The sequence below is a fragment of the Emydura macquarii genome, unplaced genomic scaffold (assembly GCF_026122565.2).
Source record: "Emydura macquarii macquarii isolate MOO-44397 ecotype Brisbane River unplaced genomic scaffold, CSIRO-AGI_Emac_v2 contig_705, whole genome shotgun sequence".
Lineage (NCBI taxonomy): Eukaryota > Metazoa > Chordata > Testudines > Chelidae > Emydura > Emydura macquarii.
This window is the reverse complement of record NW_027130842.1, coordinates 2,435,299-2,461,967: the sequence shown is the minus strand read 5'-3', so window position 1 is coordinate 2,461,967 and position 26,669 is coordinate 2,435,299. Positions and strand designations below refer to the sequence as shown.

The 26,669-nt window shown below is 42.6% G+C and overlaps 1 protein-coding gene across 6 annotated transcripts; it reads left to right on the top strand.

The window, feature by feature from the left end:
• Positions 1-65: 65 nt before the first annotated feature.
• Positions 66-26,642, top strand: MTFR2 (mitochondrial fission regulator 2). 6 transcript variants are annotated; one of them, XM_067542289.1, is made up of 9 exons: positions 66-338; positions 1,569-1,718; positions 2,679-2,780; positions 3,235-3,339; positions 3,569-3,693; positions 5,953-6,173; positions 7,284-7,590; positions 10,808-10,988; positions 12,118-12,261. In XM_067542289.1, exons 2-9 carry the CDS (start codon positions 1,656-1,658, stop codon positions 12,193-12,195), a joined length of 1,182 nt encoding a protein of 393 aa, XP_067398390.1. In that variant the 5' UTR covers positions 66-338; positions 1,569-1,655; the 3' UTR covers positions 12,196-12,261. The 6 variants fall into 6 exon arrangements, with proteins under 6 accessions (XP_067398390.1, XP_067398391.1, XP_067398389.1 ...); XM_067542290.1 differs by lacking the exon at positions 12,118-12,261 and adding an exon at positions 26,510-26,642 and having other exon boundaries at positions 67-338; XM_067542288.1 differs by lacking the exon at positions 12,118-12,261 and adding an exon at positions 17,652-18,546 and having other exon boundaries at positions 73-338; positions 1,629-1,718.
• Positions 26,643-26,669: the final 27 nt, after the last annotated feature.

Here is a 26,669-nt window from a genome sequence, read left to right as displayed (position 1 = left end):
CCGCCGGGGAATCGCCGGGCCCTGTTGCCGCATTGGCCGCACCGTGGACGCTCTGCGCGTTCCTATTGGCTCAGCCATCGAATTCTCGCTTTCCGCCACGCCCCTAGCCGCTGGTGGCTCGACGATTTGTGCGGCGTCACGTCCCTCTTCCCCCTCTACCCAATCGGCTTTGCGAGGCGCTAGTTTTGATTTGATTCCGCTGTTGCGCTGCGCTACGCTGCGCCGCTCACTGGGACCGCGGGTGGGAGGAGGGGGCCTAAGGAGACCTCGGAGGCCTGCAGGAGCGCACCAGCCGGACTGAGCGGGGAGGGGGCTGCACGCGACGCGTCACGCGCAGGGTAAAGCATCCCGCTGGCGGGCGGGGGCGAGCGCTGCAACCGTTGGGAGGGGACGTTGGGGACGTTGGGAGGGGAACGTTACGCTGGGGGAATTATTTAGGGGCTGCCACCTGCGGCCTCCCTGGACCAGAGCCGCTGGGCGGGGCTTCGTGACGTGCCGTCCCAGGAGGCTCTCGGCTCTCGTTGCCCCACGGCCGCCGCCGCCCGCCTGATCTCTTGCTGCTCGTGCAGCTGCTCTTCCGCCGAGAGTCGGGGCTGGGCAGGGGCAGGCTCCAGCTCGTGTGTCCGCCTGTCCTGTCCTGTCCTGTCCTGTCCTGTCCTGTGATTCTCCCCGCCCTCGGTAAAGTTCACGCAGCGCTGCCAGGCTGAAAACCCGCCGCAGGCCCCAGCCGGGCGGGGAGGGTCGCCGTGTTGCCAGTTGGGGGTTGACGGGGGGAGCCTCGTTTACAACTTCCGGAAAACCTGAGGCCAGAGTAAAGGCGAGACTCAGGCCGGGCGAGCTGTCTGTGCTGCCCCCGGGAGTCGGAGCCCAGCGGGCTGGAGGCCGGGCCCGGGGTTTCTGTGGCTTCAACCCTTGGGAGAGGTTTTTTTCCCATCGCCACTATTTCTCGTTTCTGCGGAAAGAATAGGTGATCGATAAATCCGTCATGAGAAGAGGCAGGTCCTCCAACTGCAGCTGAGGCAGCGGAGTGGGCTGTGGTTTTCAGATAGTGTTGATTTTAAAACCCGAGATCCAGGGCTAAGATCAGTGGGTTACAAGTGATGACCGTATATTTAATGGTCTGGCATTTCATGTCCTGGCTTCTCAGCTGCTTTAAAGCTGTTCTCACTCTGGTCAATGGCGATCGAAGTGAACCCACCTGCAGTTATGCTGGCAAAAATTTGTCACTCTGAGGTGTGGAGACCCCCCAGTGATATAAATTTTGCCAGCATAAATGTGAGTGTGGGCAGGGCCATGTCGGCAGGAGATGCTCTCCACTGTCATAGTGGCCGCCAGACATTTAGGTGGTTTTATTATGTTGGCAGGAGAGCTCTCATCTGCCGATGTAACACGGTTACACTTGTGCTTATGCTGGCAAAATTTATATCACTCAGGGAGTGGTTTTTTTCACACCCTGAGCGACAAAATGTTGCCAGCATAACCGCAAGTGTAGACAAGCCCTTAGGTATGGAGAAGTCCAGGCAGGAGTTTTTTTTTTGTCTTGAAGTGATGATCTCTTCTATTTGCAGCTGTAGAAAGGGTGTCCTGAACTCTTCTGGGATATATATGAAACTAATGTTTATGACCAGCTTTTGAATTCTCAGACTTCTCTGTAAATGGCTCTACTGCTGAATCTCATAAGGCAACTGCTAGAATACTTTGGTGTACCAGCTGATCAGGTAAACTAATATTATTAGTTATCCATTTACTGCTCAAATTCATGGTTGTATGGTAAGCAGGAGTGAGGGTGGGTGAGTGCGTGTATTGTGTTAGGAAATTTCTGCTGATGTGTGCAGATGGCAAATAAGGGATGTGTGCTGCATTGAGGGGTTATTTGCTTGGGGTTATTGCATAATTTATTCACAAATGTCCACACAGGGTTTCTGGTATAGCCATAGCAGTATAATTATGCTGGTAAACTTCCTTGTGTAGACAGGCTGTAAGACCCATCTGATGATTTTATGTGTCTGTTACATTTTGCCTTCATACATTAACTAGTGTGTAAAGATTTCCAAGCAGCAATTAATTCCATACTTTTATAGATCCTGATCATGGGAGGTGCTGTCCACATACAATTCCTATGGATTTCAATAGAAATTACAGGGATTTACCTTCTGAAGGTCAGGACCATAATGCCAAGAAAATGTGTCAGACTGTTTTACACCTCTTTCTTATGTGCGCTACACTGGAAATATCCAGCACTAATCATAGTGCTACAAGTTGTAACCTTGAGGAACTTACATCTGCTCAGCATTTTTCAGCTCTACGTGCAAACTTAGAATGTGGTAGTAAAAATGCCACCACTTGTTCTACACTGCTGCTGCTACTGTGGAACCACTAATGCTGGACCAGTGGTTCTCAGTCTGTTTACCATTGTGGACCACATATGCAGCTCTCTCTGTGTTATATGGGTTGCATCTATACAATATATATACTACCTGGATGGCACTGAGAATGTCACATGGGTCGCAGCTATATGCTGATTAGGCCGCTAATGGCCTGCTGACTGCAGGTTGAAAACCACTGTACTAGACCAAGTGTAGGAAAAGTGCTAGTGTAGATAAGGTTACACTGACTAAATTTTGTTTTGTTTTTTGTTTGAAGTTTTCTGGTTTGATAGTAGCTCTTTCTTTTGGCAGTTCATACCAATGTGGGAAACTCATATAGAGAATAGCAGCATTGGCCGTGTTATTCGAACCTGTCTTCCTTCAACCCCCTTCTCAAGAAGGCACTTTCAGCAGGTATATGCTGTCATAATAAAATGTCAGGTGAAAATATTTTAAACTGTTTCTGATTTCCCTACCCATTTTTGCTAGCATGATTTGTGTGTATCCAAATACAGGCTCTGTTGACCCGTTCATTTTGGGTCAAGTTTGTTCTCCAACAGACCTTCTAGATACTACACTTCCTAGATAGGAAGGTATTTTCATTCTCTGCTGGCCTTCATGTCACTGTAGAATCACCTGGCACATCTTTACCTATATCCCAGAAACTGAAAACTGGTCTAGGAAGAGAAATCCTCCTGAGTCCATATCTGATCCCTGGCTCCATTAGAGCAACAAACATTTTTGTAGACTAATCTAAGTATGTAACTGTCAGATCAGATATGGTACTAGATCTCTGAATGATTTTGAAAAAATATAAATTTTTATATCCTTGAGTTAAAAACCCAGATTTCTTTTGTTTAATTTTTAGATTATATCGTCTTGGCAAAGTAAAGAATATGGGTCTACGCGAAGCATTATTCGTAGACTTGGGACAGTTCTTTCTTTAGAACCTTGTCCAAGACCTTGTTTTCAGGTGAGTGAGTTATTGCTATTCTTAACATTCATTTAAGCAAGAAGTCACAAGTTAAATTTAACAATAGTTTTCCCAATCTTTTTTGTTTTTATGACTATGGTATACTGCATCTTTTTTTTTTTTTTTTTTTTTGCTTATCTAATACTGAATCTCTTATTTGAAGAAGTTTTATTGTTAAATCTAAATTCTTTACTTTGCAAAGGCCTGATTTTTCTTTCTTTTTTTAAAGATGGCCCAAGACCTGAATTCTTTGGATTATGACGAACGAAGTACAACTCCAAGCCCTGTAGTTCCATCTCTTGGTGATATCCTGTGGGTAGTAAATGATGAGAGAGAAGCTTTTGCTAGATTTAGGCAAGTAAAGGCTCCTTGCTTATTTTGGTAGGAATGATTTGGGCCATATTGCCTGTGATATTGACAGTTGTCTGAATATTTCCTGGCCCTAGCAAAATTGACAATTTAGAAGTTAGCTCTTCCTCTTGATTTTTTTCAGCAATTCTTGCCTACCCTTTAGGTAACATTATATAGCACACACATAGATTGGAGGATTTCAAGACTTGACGCTCTTTCCTCCCTTTATTGTTGTATAGTGCCAAGCATGTTGCTAGTACTTTTACACTGTGCTTTCATCCACAAAGCCTTTTGGGCAGGGTTGAATGTTGATGGACCCTATCATAACACTCCATGAGATTATTCCCTCTAACCTCATTATTATTGGGTAATAAACCCTGTCCCATTTTTGCAGATGAGAAAATTGAGACAGAAATATTAAAGGGTTCCAGTTAACTCAAAATTAGTTTTGTTAAATTTTTACCCATTACTGTTACAAGTAAACATCTAAGATTACCATAATTGACAGAAAAATGTAATTTCAGTTTTTAAAAGTTTGTATGCCTTGTGTGTAGGCTGTTTCACCGTTTCCCCTTTCATTAATTTTTTTCTGCTTTCATGGAGTACCAAAGGAAAATAATTAATAAAATAGGAAAACTTGATTTGTAAAACAACAGATATTGTTAGGGAGCTTGGACAGGCATAGCACATGAAGTTATTTTTAACTTCTCAAAAAATTGAGACACAAAGTTGACTTGCGTCCATTTTAAGTACATTACCCAAAGTCACAGAGGAAGAATGAATATTTCAGAACTAGAACTTGGTTGTTAATGCTGCTTAGTGTCCTCAGACCACTAACACATACCTCAATTAAAATTTAGTATTTTTATTGAATATTGCAAATCTAGTTTTATATTGCATGAATTTAAGTTCTCTTCTGAACTTGTTTGTTGGTGTGAAACAACAAGAGGTAGGGAGATCAAAATGGGCTGATATGTTTTGGGGTTTTCTTGGTTAGAAGGAATACTGCAGTTCTAGTGTCTCTTCTTACCATAATAGTTGAGCTGTTAGTGCTTTGATATGTTGCCTCTGTTCTACAAAAACTCAGAGAATTTCACAAATCAAGAAAAAGAATCATTTTTATGATCTGGCACTTTAGTTATTAGAAATGGCTCAATATGTGATCATATGACTTCCTAGAACAGCTATACACTAGCTACATGCACTGTGCAGGACAATGGGACCTAACTGCCAAAGAAGGGAGGAGTTGTGGCCAGCTTCAGTGGTTTATCTCCCGTTTCTTGGGTCTTGAGTGCTATTCTCCAGGCCGCCTAGCTCTTCAGCCCATGCTTAGAGTTTTCCCCATTCTAACTGCAAGATGAACTTCAGCTCTAGGTCCATGGAATAGTTGAAGGGAGCATGCATTGTAAACCAAATTAATTTCTTTGTGGGGTAATCTGGAGAGCAAGAGGAATTGCAGGTAGATCCTGGTAGGGCAGGGAAATAGAAAAGAAAATTTTACATGCCTGCCTAAAGCAAAATTATTAATTCCATGGAAAAATGCAAGATTCCTTGGCAGGAAAACCCACTGGGCCCTGATTGATTAATGAAGCAGTTCACACCTTTTGAGCTTTGTTTCAGGCTCTCTACTAAGGCAGATGATGCTCTGTCAGTTAACTAGAAAATATTAAATGGGTGTAATCTGCCATGAGGGCTACAATAGGTGTGTCTAGTACTCCCCCACAGTGCAGCTGTGCTTTCCCTGCCCCTACATGTTTCTTCTGGGGCTCCTAAAAGTCTTGGGACCAGCAAGGTGTGTCTCATCACCTTCCACCTTCATTTCTTCAGGCATCGGAATGTATAGTTGCCCTCTTCCTGATTGTACAGGGGCAGAAGGTGCTCTTTGTTCCCTTTTTTCACAACCCAAACGTTCAGCATAACCACGGTGAAGTGTTCAATCTCTGTTCTTGAATAAATTGCCTAAGCATTCTAAAAAGTGCATTTTCAAAGGTTTTTTCCTTCTTATGGGGGATAAACTTGATAACCTTTAAAAATGATTTTTCATACTTACTTACAAAACAATGTAATACAAAATGGCTTGTGGAAAAGATGAAGCTCTGAAACATCAAAGCCTAATGCCATTGCCAATGGTGTTTTATAACTTCAATTTCTTGTGCTAGTAACATAAAAAATGCATTTTAACCTAATCCTTTTGCCTTTGGGGGGAGTGAAACTGTTACTATTTAGCTGAAGCTTTTAAAAGTTACATTTTTATTCTTTAAGGGCTGAATCATGGGGAAAGGAAAAAATTACAGTTGACCATGATGTATCTCCAGCTATAGTTTCCTTGCCAACTGTTCTAAAAAGTAGAGCAGAAAAAGAAAATCTTGTGAATGAAGAAGCAATTAAAAAAATTTCTGCACTTGAAAATGAGTTAACCCTTCTTCGTGCCCAGATTGCTTCAATTGTTGCAGTGCAAGGATCAAGAAATAATAATCAGTCATGTAAGCTTGTTTTTGTTTAAACTATACTCTTTAAACTTTCAGCTTTCCTTTTGTTTTATACCTTTACTACTGATCCGTGATTTACTTTTTATCTAAATTTCTGTGAATTAAATGAAAAGTATATTGAATGCAAGATTGATTTTGTCTGTCTCTATTTCTTGTATTCATAAATTTAATTTTTTTCACACTCTCCCCACTTTGGGGATATTTCATCATCTTCAAGTTAGAGTTGATTTAAATAATCTTTTGTTCTGGGGAAGCTCACAAGCATATGTATATCATTCTATCCGGTCACATGGGAGGAGTGCCTTGGCCACCATTTAATAGCCACAAGCTTTGTATTATAGGGGTGAGCAAGTAACAACCCTAGATTTAGTCTGCCTAGCCCTCTGCATTATAAAAGATTCTTCTGACCTTTTTTGCTCTAGCTCCTAAACTGTTTGTAGCAGGCCTTTATAATGTGGCAGGGCTAGAGAAGAACCTTTTCTTTATTCTGTGAAATTCTGTTTAGGTTTAGATGAGTAAACTGTTAATTGCCATTTCCTCTGTACTCAATACAATTTTAGGCATGCTGCCAAAATAACTGAACAAAACATTCTAAAGTGCTGGACCCATGTCTCAACAGTAACATGCTCAACACTAGGTATGCTTGAGAGCTATTGAATCAATGAAGATTGTGGGGGTAGAAGGAGAGATCGGTTGGGCTTTGTGCATATGTATTATGATACTTTTTAATTACATGGTCACGAATGGCTTTTCCTCAATAGAACACCTGCCTCAGTGCATAGATTGGATGTACAAGTGGACAGAATTAAGGTTGCATGGACAATCTGAATTCTGGCATTTCCTAAATTTTGAGTGCTTGATTTTGAAACTTAAATAACTTTCTGTTAACACTGATTTTTCTTCCTGTTTTATGTAATTATTTCTGGTAGCATCATGTTGTGTTAGATGTATGACATTTTAACACAAAACAGTTCTTCCCAGATCAGGAACTTGGAATATAACTCGGAAGCCTTGTACTTGGCTTGACCTGCTCAAACTTTCAAATACTAGCAACTCTTCCTCTTATTTTTAAAAAAAAATAAAAATATTTATTTTCTTTGATAGGTTCAGATGCTTCGAATTCATTTGGCATTCCAGATGGTTCTCTCCCATTGCCAACAATGACTTCTACTCCATTGTTCATCGCACCAGATCACTTTGTAATTCCTCCTCCTCCTCCACTTCCCTCCATAGCACCATCTGGCTTTGATGCCAGTAATTCAGCAATTGAACTTATTAAACAACGTCGTGCTGCAAGTAAGACCAGCTCAACAACTGTTGACAATGCTGAACATCAGAAGACCAAAGGTGTTTTTAGTATGATGGATGTTTTGAAGGATATAAACAAGATCCGACTGCGAGCTATTGAGAAGTAAGTTGAGTTAACTGTGTATTTGAGGGTAAACCAAAGATATGCCAACACCACAATATTTAGGTAGCAGCAGAGAACGCTGAGGTGAAAACCTGTTTAATTGACAGAGGCTTCTGACAACTACCTGAGGTGATAGGGAAGTGTTAAATGAGAGACTACGTGACTAAGGATACATCTACACAGCAAGTCACCCTCAAACCCCTGCCTTCCCCCAGCAGTGAGTTTCAAAACCTGGGTCAACAGACTCAGGCTTGCACTATGGGGCTAAAAATAGCAGTGTAGATGTTCCCGCTCAAGCTAGAACCCTGGCTCTGAGGACTTCCCTCCACCCCCTCCCCGCCAAGTCTCAGGGCCTGGGCTCCTGCCTGAGTGGGAACATCTACACTGCTATTTGTAGCTTTGTATCATGAGCCCTGACAGTTGACACTGAGCTCTAAGACTCACTGCTACTGAGTTTGGGGTTTTTTGCCATGTAGATGTGCCCTGAGAGATTTTGAGCAGGCAGTTTTGCCTTTAAAGAGTGCTGCACCTTCACTGCCTAGAAATACCAAGTGAAAATATACTACATACAAAGCAAAAAATTGACTGACCTAAGCAGGAGACTATGGTTTTAAATAAGACAATCTTTCAATCTTTTGTCTCTCCTGTTTGTTTGTTTTCTTTGTGATTGGGGCTATCTGGAGTTCACTTACAAAATCAGCTAAATGTGCAGGAAAACTGATCTGAACAAACAAACTTTTGAGTTCATTGTAAAAGGACAACTCCTTCGGGAAGCATTGGGAAACTAACAGTACATCCAAAATACACTAATTCTAACTTTGAAGTCTTTAAAAATATGATGCGTGTATATGTTTTAACTGAATATTTTACCGAACCTAGACCGTGGTCCTTTAGTTCGGTACAAGTAATTTTTATTTTTTTAATAGTTTGGGTCAAAATACTAAACATACGTGATCACAAAACATATGATTATTAATATTTGTGTTACTGATATCCTGTGTTCAGTGCCAAACTGCTGTTTTAGATGTGATACAGAGGAAACTAAATAAACACATTTGCTGAACTGGAATAAAAATATACTCTAAGGAAGTAGGATAATGTCTGTTTAGAGATCACTATTGAGGAAAACAATTTAGTATATACAAGAACAGAGGGTGAAATCCTGGCTCCAATTAAGTTGGTGAGAGTTGTCAATGCAGTCAGGATTTCACTGAGCGTATTGTACCAAGTTTTCATTAAAAGGTGGGTTTAAGTTTCATGTCTGGAAATAACTGGCACAAATAACTGTGGGCAGATATAGTATGTACATACCTTCAATATGTGATTGCACCACATAAGTACTACGGGCCAGATTCACAAAGGTGGTTAGACTCCTAAAGAGGCAGTTAGGCACATAAGCCCACCATTTCACCACCACTGACATTCTCAAAACTAATGTTCAGCTGCTGCCTAACCTTGTAGGTACCTAAATCCCTTAACGACCTAAGTTTCTGTTGGTAGGTGTGCACAAACTGCCTAAGTCCTGACACTGCCCTGCAGCTATTAAGCTTCTGGGAGCCTTCTTGCACACCTAACCTCAGTGGGATTCTCACATTAGGTGTTCCCCCACCTATCTCACCTGCAGATCTGATCTGGTAGGTGTATTGTGAGCATACCTAACCCACACACAAGGCAGCCAGAGGCAAGCCGGTCAGGAATTTTTGTGGTTGGCTGAGTAATTCAGAGTATCCAGTGGTTTGGGCACTCATCTGGGATGTGACAGTCCTGGGTTCAAGTCCCTGGTCCAGATCAAACAGAGCAGGGATTTGACATTGGGTCTCCCAATATCCTGATGAGTTCCCTAACCACTGGCCTTTTGGCTGTATTGCCGTGAATGGGGGGGTCCCTCGGGTATTTCAGAAGAAGGGGTTGACCTCGTTTAACTGCCTAACTCCAGGAGAGAGTTCATGGCTGAGGATTCCAAGCAGGGATTGGTGCCTTCCTCTTATCAGTCACTCTGATAAGTGAGGCCAAAATCAATGAGAGTTAGACGCCTAAGTCCCTTTGTGCATCTGGGCCCAAAGTCCCATTACTTGCCTCGGGATTTCACACCTGGCTAGGTTAGGAATCTCCTTGCTCAGCTTCTGGCTTCTGAGAATCACTTTCTTACTATCTAACTGTCCTCACTTGGGGAGCCTGGATGCCTAACGAGGGGCTGTAAATTCCACTGGGTGGCAGGATGCCTAGAAGTTAATCGTTAAAACGGCTAAAGTCCCTTTGTGAATCTCGTTCCAAGTGCTATAAATTAAACCAGCAATTCCATCTGGAAACTTGCAAACTGTATCCACAATCTCTGAGCATGAACTTGTGAACAGAGTTGAGGTACTCTGGAAAATCAGGGCTGACTTATTCAGTGCTTTGTATTCAGAAATAATACACAACTGACTTTCAAATAGATACTTTAATAGTGTTTCTAACTCCACATTTGGAAGTTCAGATACACACTTGAGAATAAAAACAACCACTGATACAGCTGTGCCAATTTAGCATCTGGTTGCTGGTTGTGGATATTTTGCTGAAGTGATCTTGTTTGTAAATGAGGTCTTATGTGGTCAACTGGATGAACGTTTATATTTGCAAATTTAATTTTTAATTGAAGTCTTGCATCAGACCATATTTTATTATTGTAAAGGTTTTTGAGAAACTTTACAGCTTTTTGTTGATCTTCATGAGAACTCATGAAGATTCAGTGTTTTAACTGAAAACAAATAGGAAAAATGGAGCACTTTATGAGCATTACATTAACTCCCCCCTCCTTCTGCCCCCCTGATTCATAGATTCTAGGGCCAGAAGGGACCATTGTGAGCGACCATAATTGATACTGCAGAATCTGGCAGTATGAGACCTCCTTTTAAAATTGTACTTTTATAAGCCTGCCACAATATTCTAGTACCTAGAATAAGGAAATGATACCAGAGGTGTTATGAACAACTTATGTATTTGCCAAGACTGTAGGCAGGAGACTTTTTTCACTATTGCTGCATTTACTTTTTTTCTTAGTAGGTCATATTGAGCCATTTCAGAACACAGTAAGCAATATTACTTGCAAAGTTATGTTTCTATAAACTGAATGGTATGTGAAGCTGGTTTAGGGTGTAGGGCATACTAGGAATGTAATTACTCTCCAGGACCAGCATTACGTTTTCATGGATTGGACACACTGTCTTCATTCTCATAGGTCACCTGGTGGTACTCCTCTTCCTAAGACAAGAAAAAGGCAGAATTCACAGCTGGATCCAGCAGCTCTAATAGCTCATGCTCTAAAGCAGAAATTTGCACATCAAAATGCCAATGATTCATTGGACAAAGAAAACAGATCTTTTGACACCTCCCCATTTTCCAGTCCAGAAGTCCCCATGGTAAGCTCTTATTTACTCCTGCACCCTCCCAAAAATCAATCAAAAGAACCCATCATCATGCTTTTCCATCACTTACACACAAGTATTAGGCTATTAGGGAATGTTGGTGGTCTCAAAACTCGAGTCACGGAAAACTAGTTACTAGTAAGTGAGGGGCATGGTTTGTGGGTGGAATTAACTATCATGGGTAAGGTTAAGATTCTGTCATGAATATTTTTAGAAAAGTCATGGTCAGGTAGTGAGCAATAAACAAAAATTCATGGAAGCCTACAACCTTTCCCTGACTTCCACTAAAAATTCCCTGTGGGGAACTAACAGTCAGAGCACTAATAGTCAGAGCACATTCTTGCCGCTGGTTCTGCCCCAGAGGGGCTGACTCAATCTCAGCTCCACTGCTCCAGCAACCTCAGGGCTGACTGCTGGCAGCTGCTCCAACCCCATGGGGGCTGACCCAGCCCCGGTTGCTGCTTCAGCCCTGGGGCAATTGCTCTGGCCCTGCCACTGCAGAAGAAATCAGAGTTCCGGAAAGTCACGGAATCCGTGACCTCTGTGACAGAATCGTATCCTTAATCATGGGACATTGAAGAGAAGAGAGTGGAACTGTGAACTGATAAAGGCTTAGTTTAGTAAAATCTTAAAACTGGTGGAAAATGGGTAGAATATCTGATAAAGTGACTAGAGGAAAGCTTGACTAGCTGCTCTTATTGTTTCAGTCCTCAGTTTTGATTCCACTAAGTGCCTGTTTTTTATTCTTAGTATAAAATGAAAGCTGTTGCTAATCAACACTGTGAAAGTTGGTTGGTTACCAAACATATAAATTTGTGACTCAACATACCTATCATCAAAGGAAGTGGTAATAATCAAGTGACTGACTTGAATGAAGTCATGAAAACATAATTCTTCCTTCTAAAGTTAAATATACTCATTTTCAAGTGGCAAGATAGAGAAAACTCATGTTCTGATAAAAAATGCAGATAATCTTTCTGTGTGATCTTCACTCAGTTTTATTCAGTGGCACAGTTGGTCTTGAAGTGGAAGAGTAGATCATATCAGTCTGATCAAGCAAGTGAGATAATAATGGCATCATAATTGAACAATAGCAGCAATGATAATTTGAATATTTCATCAGCTTTCCAGCATCTGCTTCATTCAAGAGCAATCTCAGCTCATCTGTAACATCCACAAAAAGGCAAAGATCAGCTGGTGATTACCTTTAAGTTGTTTATGGCAAAGTCTAGAATTTGATAAGAAAATTGCAGACACCTTATGCTATCAGAATTACCTTCCATGTAGCACAGAAGGAACACTTGATATTACTGATTGAACCTCTTTTCCTTGAATGTATTCTGGGCTGATTTAAGTTTCTGTGTATGCTACTAGATGCTCTAAGTGAGAGAGAGAATACAAGAGCTAAAAGAATCAACGCTTCTATTAAAACAAGATGATTGATCAAACATGAGAAATGACCTGATGATGACTACAGCGCACACACATTGAAAAAATGTTCATTAGTATTACTGGTTCTTCTTCGAGTGCTTGTTCATGTCGATTCCATTCTAGTGTGTGTGTGCCTTCGTGCATGATTACCGTAATTTTTTCCTTTCAGCAGTACCCATAGGGCTGGCTCCGGCGCCCCCTGGAGTCCCGTGCACATGCCGCGGTATATGAAGCGCCGCCTGCCCTACATCGCTCAGTTCCTTCTTTCCGCCTATGACGGTAGCTGGTACTGCTTTGCTTGCTTCGCAAGTGTTTCTTAACTGATCCTTCAGTAGTTAAGTTAATCGTTATTTGTTTTGGTTCCTGTTAATTAAGTAGTTGTTAATAGTTGGTAGCTAGATTAGGAATAGTCCTGGGACTTTCGCCTGGGAGCAGATAATGCCTCAGTCTCCGGGCTTTAAGCCCTGCATCTCTTGCGTCAAGCCCTTCCCTCTCAGTGATCCCCCCATGACAGTTGTCTCGAGTGCCTGGGGGAAGCTCATAGGAAGGACAAGAGCAAGTTCTGTAAGGCTTTCAGGCCATGGACTCAGAAGGACAGGGAAATCCATCTGAAGGCCTTGCTGATGGAGGCAGCACTGAGACCGGCCTCCGAATCGGTACGTTCCACTTTGGTGCCAAGTATGGCATCGGGGCAAAGTGCCCAGTTGGCACTGGCCCCGCCATGGCACTGGACTTCTTCCTTTTCACCATCGAGGAAAAAGCAGAAGAAACACCACATGGAGAGAGGCTGCTCCGCCGCACTGGAAAAGTCTAAGGAAGCGGGGTTGAGTGTGGGGCCCATTCTGGAGCAGGCAGCTGAGGGTCAGCAGGACAAGATTGCTGCCTAGGGGTGTGACCCTGATAAGAGAGCCACCCCCGACTCCGGGGAACGAAAGGGGGCCTTTTCAACTAGCAGTGCCGTTGAGGCCAGAGGCATTCCAAGCAGAAAGAAACTTGATGGCTCTGTCTTCACCTCCTTCTCCTCAGCCCCCGGCGCCGTTGAATGAGAAAGCTCCGGTCTCCAGCGGGAAGCCTGTGATTGGTCCCCTGCAATGGCTGCACCACTCCCCTGAATAGAGTCGCCTGTCTCCGAGAGTCAGGTCACCACACAGGGAGTTGACGTCGCAGCACTGATCCCTGCGAGGTTGTTTCTGGCCCCCACTTCTGGAGTGCACCACAGCAGTGCAGCATTGCCACCACAGATGGTTGCCAACCTCGTGGCACCAATCATGGTCTCTGGCACCGAGAACCTTGCACTCTGGAGGACAGCACCGATCCTGCTCGTCCTCACGCAGGTGTTTCCTGGAAGGGAGCTGGCGCCATTCCTGCTCCCTACCACTGAAGAGTTCGCCTGTGCTGGCACAGTGCAGAACCCGGTCATCGGAGAGGGAGTCATCACTGAAGGGAAAACGATGCCCCAAGTCATCGGTCCCTAGGTGCCAATCTTCGACGTGACACTAGTCCCACTCTTCCTCAGAGCACAGTTCACCAGCAGCCTGGGGTCGGTCAAAGGAGTGGCATCGCTGGTCATCATCATCATCGTGCTCCTCGATGACAAGGCGATAGTTGTCGGAGCGCCATGGTACCCCGGGATCGGGACATCGCTCCTCCACCCCGCTGCACTGCAAAGGAGCCAACTGCTGCCCACCCATGGTTATCTGGCAGCTAGTCAGTTTCCTCAAGAGAGGATAGGCATCCTGCTACCCGTTCGGGGCACTGCCACCGTGTAAGGGTTCAGGAGCAAGTCCTTTGCCCTGCAGCTCCTGGTTGGCACCAGGACCAGTGGCCGGAACAGTGGCCATATTGGGGACTTCGGGGGATCGCAGTGGCCCTAGGCTCTTTCTCATACAGGTCCTGTGGTGTACAGTGAGCACCAGTTGCACTGGAGGGAGCGCATGAGTTGGCCTCAGAAGAGGGCTTGGACCCCTGGGAGGGGACGTCGTCAGCAGCCCCCTGGCAGCAGGAGAGGATGCCACCACCCTCTGTGCCAGTCTAGTCCTCATCATCCTCTCCGGACGAGGCAGTTGGGTCGGGGTCATCGGTGTCCTTGGACGATTTTGGAGCCCACCAGGAGTTCCTTAAGAGGGTGGCCTCGAATTTAGGTTTGGAGGCAGAAGAGCTCAAGGAGGCCTCAGACAGCTTCTTTAACATGCTGGCAGTGGCGGCTCCAGCCTGGGTCACGCTGCCTGTGCACAAGGAGGTGCTTAAGGTGATAAAAGCCCTATGGCAGATGCCATCGTCTGTGTTCCCGACATCAAAAAGGGCAGAGAAAAAGTACTATGTTCCCACTAAGAGATTTGAATATCTGTTTACCCACCCCTCTCCTGAGTCCCTCGTGGTGGTGGCTGCCAACAAGTGGGACAGGCAGTGCCAGCCTGGCTCGACTCCCAAGAAGAAGGACAAATAAAAAACTGGACCTGTTCGGGAGAAAAATGTATTTGACAGCAAGCCTGCAATTTCGCATTGCTAATCAGCAGGTGTTCTTGGGCAGGTACGACTACAACCTTTGGGGCTCTCTCAAGCCTTTTTGGAGAGGCCCTGCCCAGGAGCAGGTATTGGACTTTGCCACCATCTTAGAAGAGGGTAGCATAGTGGCTAGGATGACTCTGCAGGCAGCTTCTGATGTGGTGGACTCAGTTGGGAGGGCCATTGCCTTGGTGATATGCATGTGTCGGTGCTCATGACTGCAGTCTTCTGGGCTGTCGCAGGAGGTCCAGCAGTCCATTCAAGACCTCCCTTTTGATGGGTCTGCCCTTTTCTCAGACCAGATTGATACCAAACTGCATGGTCTGAAGGATTTGAGGGCCACACTGTGTTCTTTGGCCTTTATATGCCCCAGACCTCAAAGCGCCAGTTCCACCCTCAGCAGCAGCAGCAGAGGTACTAGCCTCCTCGTTTTACCCCCTATAGACGAAGGGATAAAGATAGGAGGTCTAGGAGGTGCTGGGTGACTGCGAGGTCTGCCCCAGCCCCCCAACAAGGGCCTGCCAGGCGCTCCAGGAGCCAGCACCAATCCTTTTGAAGGTGCGCCCAAGGATGGCTGGGTGTTACAGCCCACTCTACCAGAGCTCAAGAATCTTCGGAGGCCTTTCTGGTGCAGGTTCTGGTGCAAGACATCTCTAGAGGTGCCATATAGTCATTGGTGCATACCTTAATGGCCCATCATGCCATTGTCCAGCAGGCACAGGATGATGCTGGCATCAGCAGAGCGGTACTGCAGGCGGCTCATCTGTAACTCTGGGCCCACCTCCAAGATTATTGCTTGCGAGTCACCTAGAATGGAATTGACATGAGCAAGCACTTAAAGAAGAAAAGATGGTTGAAGAAAAAGAAAAGACGATTACTCATCTTGTAACTGTTGTTCTTCGAGATGTGTTGCTCATGTCCGCTCTATGACCCGCCCCCTGTCCCCGCTGTCGGAGTTGACGGCAAGAAGGAACTGAGGGGGCGTAGGGCCGGTGGCGCCTCATATACTGTGGTATGTGCACGGGATTCCAGGGGGCACCGGAGCTGGCTCTACGGGTATTGCTGAAAGGAAAAAAATTCTGATAACCTTGCACGAAGGCACGCACCCACCTAGAATGGAATGGACATGAGTAACACATCTAAAAGAACAATTACAAGGTGAGTAATTTTCATCTTTAAAAACCAAGAATGCAGAGAGAAGTTTGACAAACCTATGCCATTTGCTCAAAAACCAAACATACAGTGAAAGATGAGAGGATGTCTTGGGTGTAATCATCCTTAACATCCTGAGGGGAGAGCATCACCCCTTCCCCCATGCTGGGTAAAGAGTCTACAGTGGTGTAAAGGGACATCATTTCCCTTTACTTCCACAGAAACTGTGGAAGATGTCCATATTACTGTAGGACCCTTGGTAAGCCTTGGCAATGGTGCTTGTGTGCTGTAGGTAGGATGGCTGTGTTCGGGGGAATGCTGCAGAGATTCTTAGCAACACGTTTGCTCGTAGAGCTGCCTGTGGAGGCTAATATAACTTAGTCAAACCCTTAGGGCTGTCTGTTATTCCAGGACCTGTCCAGCCCCTGGAGCAGCTCAGGATTAGGAGGGCACAAAGGTTGTTTAAAGCCAGTATAGTTCCACCAACACCTACTGCCCTCTTTCCCTTAGTCTGCAAATTATGTGCAGTGCCTCTTAGAGGTTCATTGTGGAATCTCGCCTGTGATGTACAGGTGTTCACCAACCTTATTTTAAACCTCATTTTGAAAAATGTCTAACTACATTCCAAAGCATGTTGTAGAACATCAGAAATTCTGTTGCACCCACCTCATATTCATGGTTGGTTGGTTGACTGAAGAAAGGATTGATTTTCCACTTTTCCAGTGAAGCTAAGATGTCTCAGGAAGACTGTTTATATTTGTCCTTTACCATAAGTGTGTTTTGAAATTTGCATTGAACATGAGTAAAATTTAATATCAAAGTAGTATGCATTTTACACAATGACTGACGGTACAGCTGAGTGCTAAACTTATAAACACAATGGAACAAGTTTAGAGATTCTATGGTTGCAGTCTCAAAAACCTGGGTTCATAAAATATAATAAATTGGAACTATACAGATAAAATAAGAAATATAATTCAGAGATACTACAGATCCTTTCCATTATGTGACCAATATGACTGATCCCAAATATAAAAGTCACAGAACCAGTTGATCACAGAACAAGTTATGTCAAACTCTTGGAAAACTGTGAAAGTAAGTTCATGGAAGACCATTGAACTCAATTTGTCAACTTTTAAGACCTATACTCTTGTCCAGCCAGGTCATCATTGATCATATGTATGAGGGGGGACACACATCTGCATTGGTCTATTCAAAATGTTTGTGGTGCTGGAAAAAAACAAATGAGTTGCTGAGTTTATCTATATCTAAGGTCAGATATAGAAACAATGGTAGGCCTTTTTATTTAGACTGGGGACTTGAAGCTTTTTGTTTTTAATAATGTGAATACCCTTTTGTGTTTGAATAAATATAATTATACTTATGAAAGGGATTGTTCATGTACATTGTTTTAACTTCACAAAATGTTTTCTGGGTTTCGTTTTCTCCAGGCTGGGGAAAACTGCAACAGCTCTTCCAGTCTCCAATATCTTTGTTAAAAATTTTATTCTTTGTCTATTGAGTAGTCTTAAGCACTTTATAGAATTAAAATTATTTGGATTTTTTTAGGTTGGACGTCACATTTTAAAGCCAAACTCAAAGAACAACCTCATAAAAGCTGAGAAAGTAACACGCGTATCAACAGGAAAAACAAGGGCGCACATTTAATTGGTGGAGCATGTGGAGAAACCCAACAACTTGCATGCTTGTGAGTGGCAGGACCACTTGAGGAGCAATTTCATAAATGCACTGGGATATACTACTCCAGAGCCTCAGGAACTATGGCTTGTAAAACTACCTCTTTTGATTTGTGTCCCAACAACCATGCTTGTCAATGTGTTGTCTGCTTATTAAAAAATACTTTATTGGGTTTCATTACTTTTATAGCTGCAGACCAGAATGTTTGAAGCTAAGTTTTTAGATGCTCTGAATGGAAAGCCCACAGAAGTAGATCATATAAAAAAAATTGGATGTTTCTCAGTGTGGAGGCAGAAATATTTATGGGAATTTAGAAACAAAATATTAATAGCTCAGGAAATTGTTTTAAGCTAAGCACGTATATACCATAGTAGTCAATGTTAATATTGACCCTCCTCGAGAGGGTAACAGCAGATCTACCTGAGCTTCATTATAGCTTCCTAAAGCAACTATTCCATGCACAAACAATCTCTTAACTTATTCTGGGTCAACAGAGAAAGCCTGCATAATATGTAGCGATGGTACTTGCCTTGTTTTCATTAAGTCAGATATGAGCTGTGTGTTAACTGCCTGCAATGAGAAAAATGTGTGTTTTGTAGCAAAAAAAAGGCTCTGGAGAAACTTCTGCTTACACAAGTATAGTCTAAATTCATTATGTAAATACAAATTTATTGACTATGGCATCTTTTCCCCTTCACTTCCCTATTTTAAGTTAACATTTTGTTGTTTTGTACATTGTTTATAAAATAAATGATCCTTTATTTCATTGATGGTGTGTATGTTGTTGTCCTCTACGTCATTTGCAAATTAATTGTTTTGTTTTTTATTTCTTGTTTGTATTGCCACAAATCTTAAAAGATTTGGTCAACTTTTCTGTTCAATCAAGCATGCCCTCTAACAGATAATGAAAAGAGGAAATGTAGATCTAGAATATAATCTCTCTCTCCTTCCAAAATATTTGGGGAGAGAGCCTTTTAGTTATACATTCAATAAGATATGCTTCGTATTTATAAAGTGGGAGAGGTTCTTCAAGTGTTTTGTCTGCACGTATCCAAGTACCAGTCTTCAGTGCCCATGTGGACCCACTTGGAGCTGGGTGAGGCAAGAATCTGCCTCACTAACCCATGTAGGTGATCAAAGCTCTGGGTTCATGGTTAGAAGAGGCAGAAAGCCCTTATTTCCATTTCTGAGAAAGAGGATCAATGTTGTGAGTTGCCCATAGAATGGATCTCAATTCTAGCCGGCCTTGATGTGGAAGTGGTACCAGTCTTCAGCACAGAGTTTCTAGCTAGTGCCAAGCTGTTTGGAGGACTAAGAATGTCGGTCTGACTGAATGTGTTGTACCAGTATCAGGAGCCTTTGAGGTAGAGTCCCTACTTATACTGGCATTGAAGGAGTGGAATCTCTGAAAGGCGAAAGTCCTTCTTAGAATCAGAATATTTTTCAAAATCCAATGTTCCCCTTGTGGAGTGTTAGACTACTACTTATCTTTGGAGTGGCACATTCTGCTGGAGATGGACAAGCAACACTCCAGAATGTGGCTCTCTCCCAAAGAGAAGACACTAAGTGGATCCATCAGTTAAAAGGAACAAATCCATCATAAGACAGACTATTTTAAAGCAGGAGTGTTTTGGTTCAGCCATTAGGTGGGGAAGCACCTCAGCTCTAAGTGGCAATCAGAAGGAAAGATTTTAAAGAATGAAAACAGTTAGACCTGAATATGTAAGAAATTTGTGAGTAAACTAAACCTAAAGATTATAAATTAATTTGATGAAAGAGCACTATGGAGTGCAGGCAGACCATCACAGTTTCATCTCACCGCCATAGCCGTAGGTCATTCTGCCCTATATGTCCTTGGGAGGTGGGGGAGAACATACGGACATGCAAGGAACAGGCATGGTGCCCGTGGATTCTGCTGCTTTTTTGTGCTGGATTATCCGTTGCACACCCTGTAGTAGCCCCCTTGGGATAAAGGCTTGTGATAATCTAATCTGTCAAAAGATTGATGCCATCCTCTGAACTCTACTAAGAAAGAGACAATCCTACTCACAGGTTTAGTGCTTTCCCATACCTTCACCTTCCTAAGCCCTAAGGATTGTAGGGCTGCACCAAAATTTTTGGGTTATACTCCTGCCACCAAGAGAGAACCTCTTAGTTCAGAGGGTGGGTTTGACCTATTGGCAGAATAGACAGTTACAATCTTTATGCCCAGCGGGGCTGCCATAGCCTGGGCCTTAGACAATGCAGCACAATGAAGCCCAGTTTACTTCATTGCTTAAGTGGAATTTCTCTGTCTGATCAGCAACAGCGCTTTGCTGACATCACTTTTAAGAGGCAGTCCAGTATCTTCTGCAGGACAGCTCGTCTACTATCACTATACATTATACTCCCGTGAGATGGTCTGAAACTGCACTGAGATTGCAGTAGTATTTCCTCAGCAAGGGGAAGAAATTGATTTAAGAGAATATGAGCAAGAATTTTCCCTGTTGTAGATAGCAAGGCAATATCTTTATAATTTCCACACTCCGACTTGTCTCCTTTCTTGATTATAACAATATTGGCATTTCTCAAATCTTCCAGAATCCTCTGATTATACCAGTTTGTAGTTCTTTACTAGTTCTTCACCTCCAAGGTAGACTTCGGTTGGTATGCCATCTAGTCCTGCTGCCTTGTTCTTAATTTGGCTTGTGTTATTTCTTTGCGGGCAGAGGAATCAGCAAGTGATTCTCTTTCACATCCTTGAGGTATGGATTCAATAGTGGCATCAGAGACAGTTCACTCACAGGTCAGGAGTAGCTCAAAATGCTCTGTCAATCTGGCTTTGTTGGATTCACTTTCCTTAAATGAAGTACGTCGACCCATCTCGGGCTCGGTGGTGTGAGATCATGAGGGCATGGACCATAAATGGCCTTTGTTGCCTGAAAAAAGCTCCCTATGTCATGTTTAGTTGTGTAAAGCTTGATCTCCTTGGCCTTTTCTCACCATCACCTATTTCCGATATTGTGAATTTTCCTTTGAACTTCAGTTTTGAGTTACTTATATGACTTTTTTCTGTTGGTGTGGACAAAGCTCAGGGAGTTCTTCACTGCAAACTCAACCTGTCAGTGCTGTGACTGAGCCCAAGAAGAACTCTCAAATACTTTCAGAGCAGTTGGGACCTCTGTTGTCTAGGAAGCAAGACACAGACTCTGTCTGTTGACCAACACCACTCACTAACTCTGGTGCCCGGAGGCAGAAGAGCTTCCTCAGAAGAATCAATGAAGCTACCCATAATTTGATGCCAGAGCCTTCAGTGCCACATTGACATAGAGAACAGCACGCTAAGTCCATGGCAAAGAAATTACCAGCACCATCTACCTCTGCACCAATACGTCAATCACATTTGTTGATACTTTGTGGTTGAAACATCTCTCCCGGCAGTGGCTATTTCATCTTCTGCAGCTCTTTCAAAGCAAGTAGAAGAGGTAATGGATCCCCCAGCACAGATGTCCTTTCATTAGTATTTCACAGCTCCAAAAGGCTTGTTTGTATCCTTCCTGAAACTTAGGATAACTCCAGAGCTTGAGTATTCATTGTTAGACACTTCTATTTCTGTACCATCAAAATCTCTTTCTCGAGAAGGATCTAAGGAACCTGTAATGAAATTTTCTGTTCACCAACACAACAGTGGGACTGAGAATAGAAGCTCTACTCTGCTTTTAAAGTCTTCTATTATTACCCCATCAATGGAGGGGTTTCAGTCTTTTGACTCCTCTTCTAATTCCATCCCCCTACTTAAGAGGAGAGTAAATGAACAAAAAGAGAAGAAAATCAGAAGGCAGTACACAAGAACCTCATTCTCTTTGGTTTCCCCCAAACTGGGTGAATGTCTTAACCATTTGTTCTGCAAGCTTGGCCATATTGGTCACCATGGTCTCAATATCTGCAGTATTCAGGACAAGTTCACCCACAGTTTTTGGGGAATCTTTGTAAATCACCTACTCTTAGTTTTCAGGTGTCTTGTCTTATTCTCCTGTTTAGTTTATGGCAACAATGAACATCAGAATTCTAGTGACAGGAGGCACTATTCATCAAGATGATTCATCTAGACCCCCACGCTGTTCTCATCCCTGTCTGATGAGGCTGTTTTATCTATTATATCTGTGAGAATGCACAATTTTAAAGCCTTTCAAGACCTGCTGAAGCGCATGACACAAATGCTGGAAGTCCCATTGGAAATGGTATAGGAGAAGGCATAATAACTGTTTCTTATTTTTACAATTGGCATCTCAAAGTAGAGTTGCTTTACCTATAAATAAGTGAATTTTAAATCTGGCAAAGGACCTTTGGGCTACTCCTGCCTTGCTTGCAGCTACTTCAAAATGTGCAGGTTGTAGATATCAGGTACCGTCCAATGTTTGAGAATTTTTATACTCATCTGTCTCGATCTTCACTTATTATTGCTGCAAATGAAAAATCAAAACTAATATGAAAGTCAACTCCCACAGAAAGAACCAAAGATACTAGACATCTTTGAGAGAAAAATATATTCATCAGCTTGTCTAAAATTAGGATAGCTAATTATCAAGCATGCTATCTAAATATGATTACCTTCAGTGGGACAGACTGTTTAGCTTTAGGAACAAGTTACCTTTAGAATTTAAAGATGAATTTAGATCAATTTGTGAATCTGTTAATTGCTAAATTCACACTTCAGGCTGCACTGGATATAGCTGATCCGGGTGTCCATTCAATGGCTACAGCTATTGTTATAAGACCTGCATCAGAGTTGCCTAATAAGTACAGACAACCATTGCTATTTGATGGACAGAATTTATTTAGTGCTAAAATGAATGAGTCTCTTAATTTACTGAAAGACTCTGAGCGTAGAATACTGCGATTATATATGCCTGCTTTTAAAAGGAAGTAATCTTGCCCTCATTCTTCTTCATTGAGACATAGGAACACTATACCTTCCTCATATTTTCATCAAAAGACATCTTCTGACCAAGATGAGATTGAGTTACCAAATGAAGAGATCAGCTCCATAATCGTTTTTGGTAATCTTGCAATCTGGACAGATGTGGGTATCAGATTTGATAGAGGATCTTGTATTAATCTACAAGGATCTATACCCTTTCCTTCCTCTCTCTGGTTTCCATCTATCCTTTTTCGATGAGGCTTGAGTGGCAATCACCATAGATCAATGGGTACTTCAAGTCATCAAAGATGGTTACACCATTCAATTTCAAACTTTTCCTCCCATCCATACCCCTTTCTGGTCCCTCTTCAGGAAACATTTTCACAAGTGCACTTTGCGTCAAGAGATAATGACCTAATCAATACAGGAGCAATAGAACCTCAAGTCTCTGTAGGAAAGGGCTTCTTATTCCTTTTGTTTCCTCATATTGAAGGAGAAAAGAAGATTGGTGTCCAATCCTAGTTCTCAGGCATCTAAACAAATACATTCTGCACACCAAATTTCATAAGGTAACTCTTGTTTAGATTATTCCTGCTCTAGATCCCATGAATTGTCTCATTACTCTCAATTTACAGGACACTTATTTTTATGTGTTGATTCATACCACCCCCACGAGGTACCTTTTGATTAGTAGCTTTAGGGAACTGTTACCAGTTCAGAGTATACCTCGTTGGAATTTCATCAGCTCCAAGGGTATTTACCATATGTCTGTCCGAAGCAGCAGCTCATCTCCACAGACAGTTACACATTTTATCCTTATCTAGATGACTGTATGGGGAAAATCATGGGAATAGGTATCCATGGTAGTGAGGAAGGTTATTCTGTTGATTTCATCCCTGGGTTTGAGGATTAAATTTGAAAAAAAAATCAAATTTGGTTCAGTCCCAATTGACAGAATTTTGGGGGGCTCTATTAGACTTGTTAGCAGCAAGAGCATTTTCCCCCTTTGGATAGATTTCAAATAGGACAGCTAATACTCCACTTTCATGAATGCCCTTGAACATCAGTCAAGATGTCTCAAACTTTTAGGCCATATGGCGCCACATATTTTTGTGATTCCATTCGCCATTCAGTGTTGGATCAAATTATTCTACCAGTCAAAAATTCATGACATTTCACTGAGAGTGATGGTTCTGAATCATATTCTTTCCTCTGTAGAATGATTGAGAAAATGTATTTGCAGCAATACTATGTGCTTCTCGGAGCAGACATTATCAGAGTTCTGGACAGTATCAAAGAAGGTCTGTAGTGCTCATATAGATCATGTTCAGACTCATGGCCCTTTCATGCAGTCAAGAATCCCAGTTACACAGGAATGTTGTAAGGCATTTCTATTGCTGATCAAGCTTCCTGGACTTCAGCTCACGCATTCATGGAACATTATTCGGTGACTGTTTCCAGATCCGATGCCCACTTTGGAAGGGCAGTTCTACAGTATCTCTCTTTTCAAATAATTCCTAGCTCCTACCTTCATGGAAAATAATTGCTGTCTAATCACTATGAGTGGGATCCACATGTGCAGTACTCAGAGAACAATTACTTACTTTACAGTAAATGTAGGTGTTTGAGATGTCTGCACATGTGGATCCCATGGCTTACTCTCCTTCCCTACAGCTTGGAGTCTTATAAATATGAATTTTGGGTGTTGAAGTGGCATTTGGGGGTTACTGTGTTTTTAAGCCTTCTGGAGAAGGGGAGCATGAGGACATGAAAAGCGCATATGCAGTTCCTGCTGGACAGAACTAGTGAAAACGTTCCATCTTACTGCACTGGTGCACCGCACACCAGGGATGGGGTCCACATATACAGACGTCTCAAAGAACCAGTTACTGAAAGGTAATTAACTGTTCTTTACCCCAATTTTGTTTGCTGCCTTTCCCATCTTCTTCAGGAATCGTCTGGGATTATTTCTGAGTCTCAAAGGCTCTACATAAAATCCCGTTCCTCTTCAGGGATGCGAGAGACAACAAGGGAAAAAGTGAATTTCTTTCTTCAGCTATGAGTCCTAGAAATACCACAGGAGTTTAGAGCAGGGGTTCTCAAACTTTTTTTGCTGGGACCCCTTTTGAAAATATTTCAGACTGTGACAACCCCTCCATGCTATTTCACCCCTTCCCCAGCGCATGCCATGCTTCTGCACTGTTGATGGAAGTGGCGCTACCTTCCGAGCACCCAGTCAGCAGCTGCTGCTCTCCGGCCACCCAGCTCTGAAGGGCTGACAGTCACAGCCACGATGTGTGGGGGCTGACAGCTCGTGACCCACCCCCAAAATAACCTCGTGACCCCTTGAGGGGTCCTGACCCCCAGCTTGACAACCGCTGATTTAGAGTGAAAGACTCATGCTCCTGCTACTCTCTTATCCCAAGAAGAAAGAGAAGAATGTGTCCAATCCTGGACCTTTGTCAACTAAATAAATGTATATGCCAATTCAAATTCAGAATGGTGACAATAGTTTTCATCATCCCCTCTCTGGAAGCTCAGGATTACTCTTCAGCGTTTAACCTTCAGGATGCTTATTTTCCCATAGCAATTCATCTGACCCACTGGAAAATCTCCATTTTTGCAGTGGGACCTGACTATACTTTTATTACCTTTTCGGCCTGGCTACAGCCCTGAGAATGTTAACAAAATACTTGGTAGTAGTGGCAGGCCCATCTGAGATGACAAGGAATACATGTTTACCCATACTTGGATGAGTGGCTTCTGAGAGGGAAATTCTCACAGGAATTACTGAGCTCCCTATTCAGTCCTCTACCTTCTCTACTTTTGGGACAGAGTGAATTACAAGTCATTCCTCAGTCCATAGAATTTATAGAGACTGTTCTAGATTGGAAGATGGCAAAGCTTACTTAAATATGTAACTACTCTCTTTTTCAGGCATGTACAGTTGCTCATGATACTAAAAGATTTTGGTTTTATAGGTAGAGATCTTAAATTATATTAGTACATAACTGTAAAATCTTCTGTTCAGTGTGGTATAATGGTTTCATTGGCATTCATTTAGAATAACTTACATAATTCACTCATTGCTTTGCCACTTAAGTAATCAAACTATCCCAGTTTTTTCTGGTAAAATCTTTTATCACTTCACCATCATACATTAATTATCTGAATTTAAGATCTATTATAAAATTGACCCAATATGCAAAAGCAATCAACTTCAGGTTGAATCTCTTACCAGCTGTGCTGTGAAGTCTTTGAAGAGAAGCTTTGACCTAAGTTGCATCAAATTCTAACACAAACTGTTGCTTTAAAAGCATGGTGAGCTTTTTTTAAGTTTAATTTTGATCTATCATCTGAAAGCTAAAAATGAGTAAAACTGGCTTTGATGAATTACACCAAGGAATACTGAGATGCGTATATTATTCTGTTTGACATGCTTGCTCCTCCCCCACTCTCACTGCTTGCCTTCCCTACTTTGACTTTCCATATTGGCTAGTGACCAATTCTTTTCCCCTCCTTATGCTGTCTGGTAATATTCTTGTGAGCAGGCACAATAAGAATTGGCTGGTGCTTCCTTCAATAAAAAGTCTAGCTCTGATGTGCTACCAAAAACCTTTCAGAGTTCCAGCAAAGCGTTGACTTCCCTGCCTCATAAGGGGCAGTTGCAAGGATTACCTACCAACACAGGCAGCATACTAAAATACTTGTTTTCATGATTTCACTTAATTCGTCAGACAATGGAATTGATCTCTGCACAGTTGCTGTTTTGAAGTGCAGTTGTTGCACCTTTAATTCACTGCAGCTTTGTCATGTTTTTTGCTTTCAGGGCAAAGTTTTGAAAATGTCTGCCTACAGCTGATGACATCTGGTGGACATTTGGAGTAGTACCCTCAGGTTTGAGAATGTGTTTTCAATGTTTCAGTCTCTCATTGTAATTTAACACAATTAAACATTGGAACACCTTACAACAAGTGCACCAAAGAGTT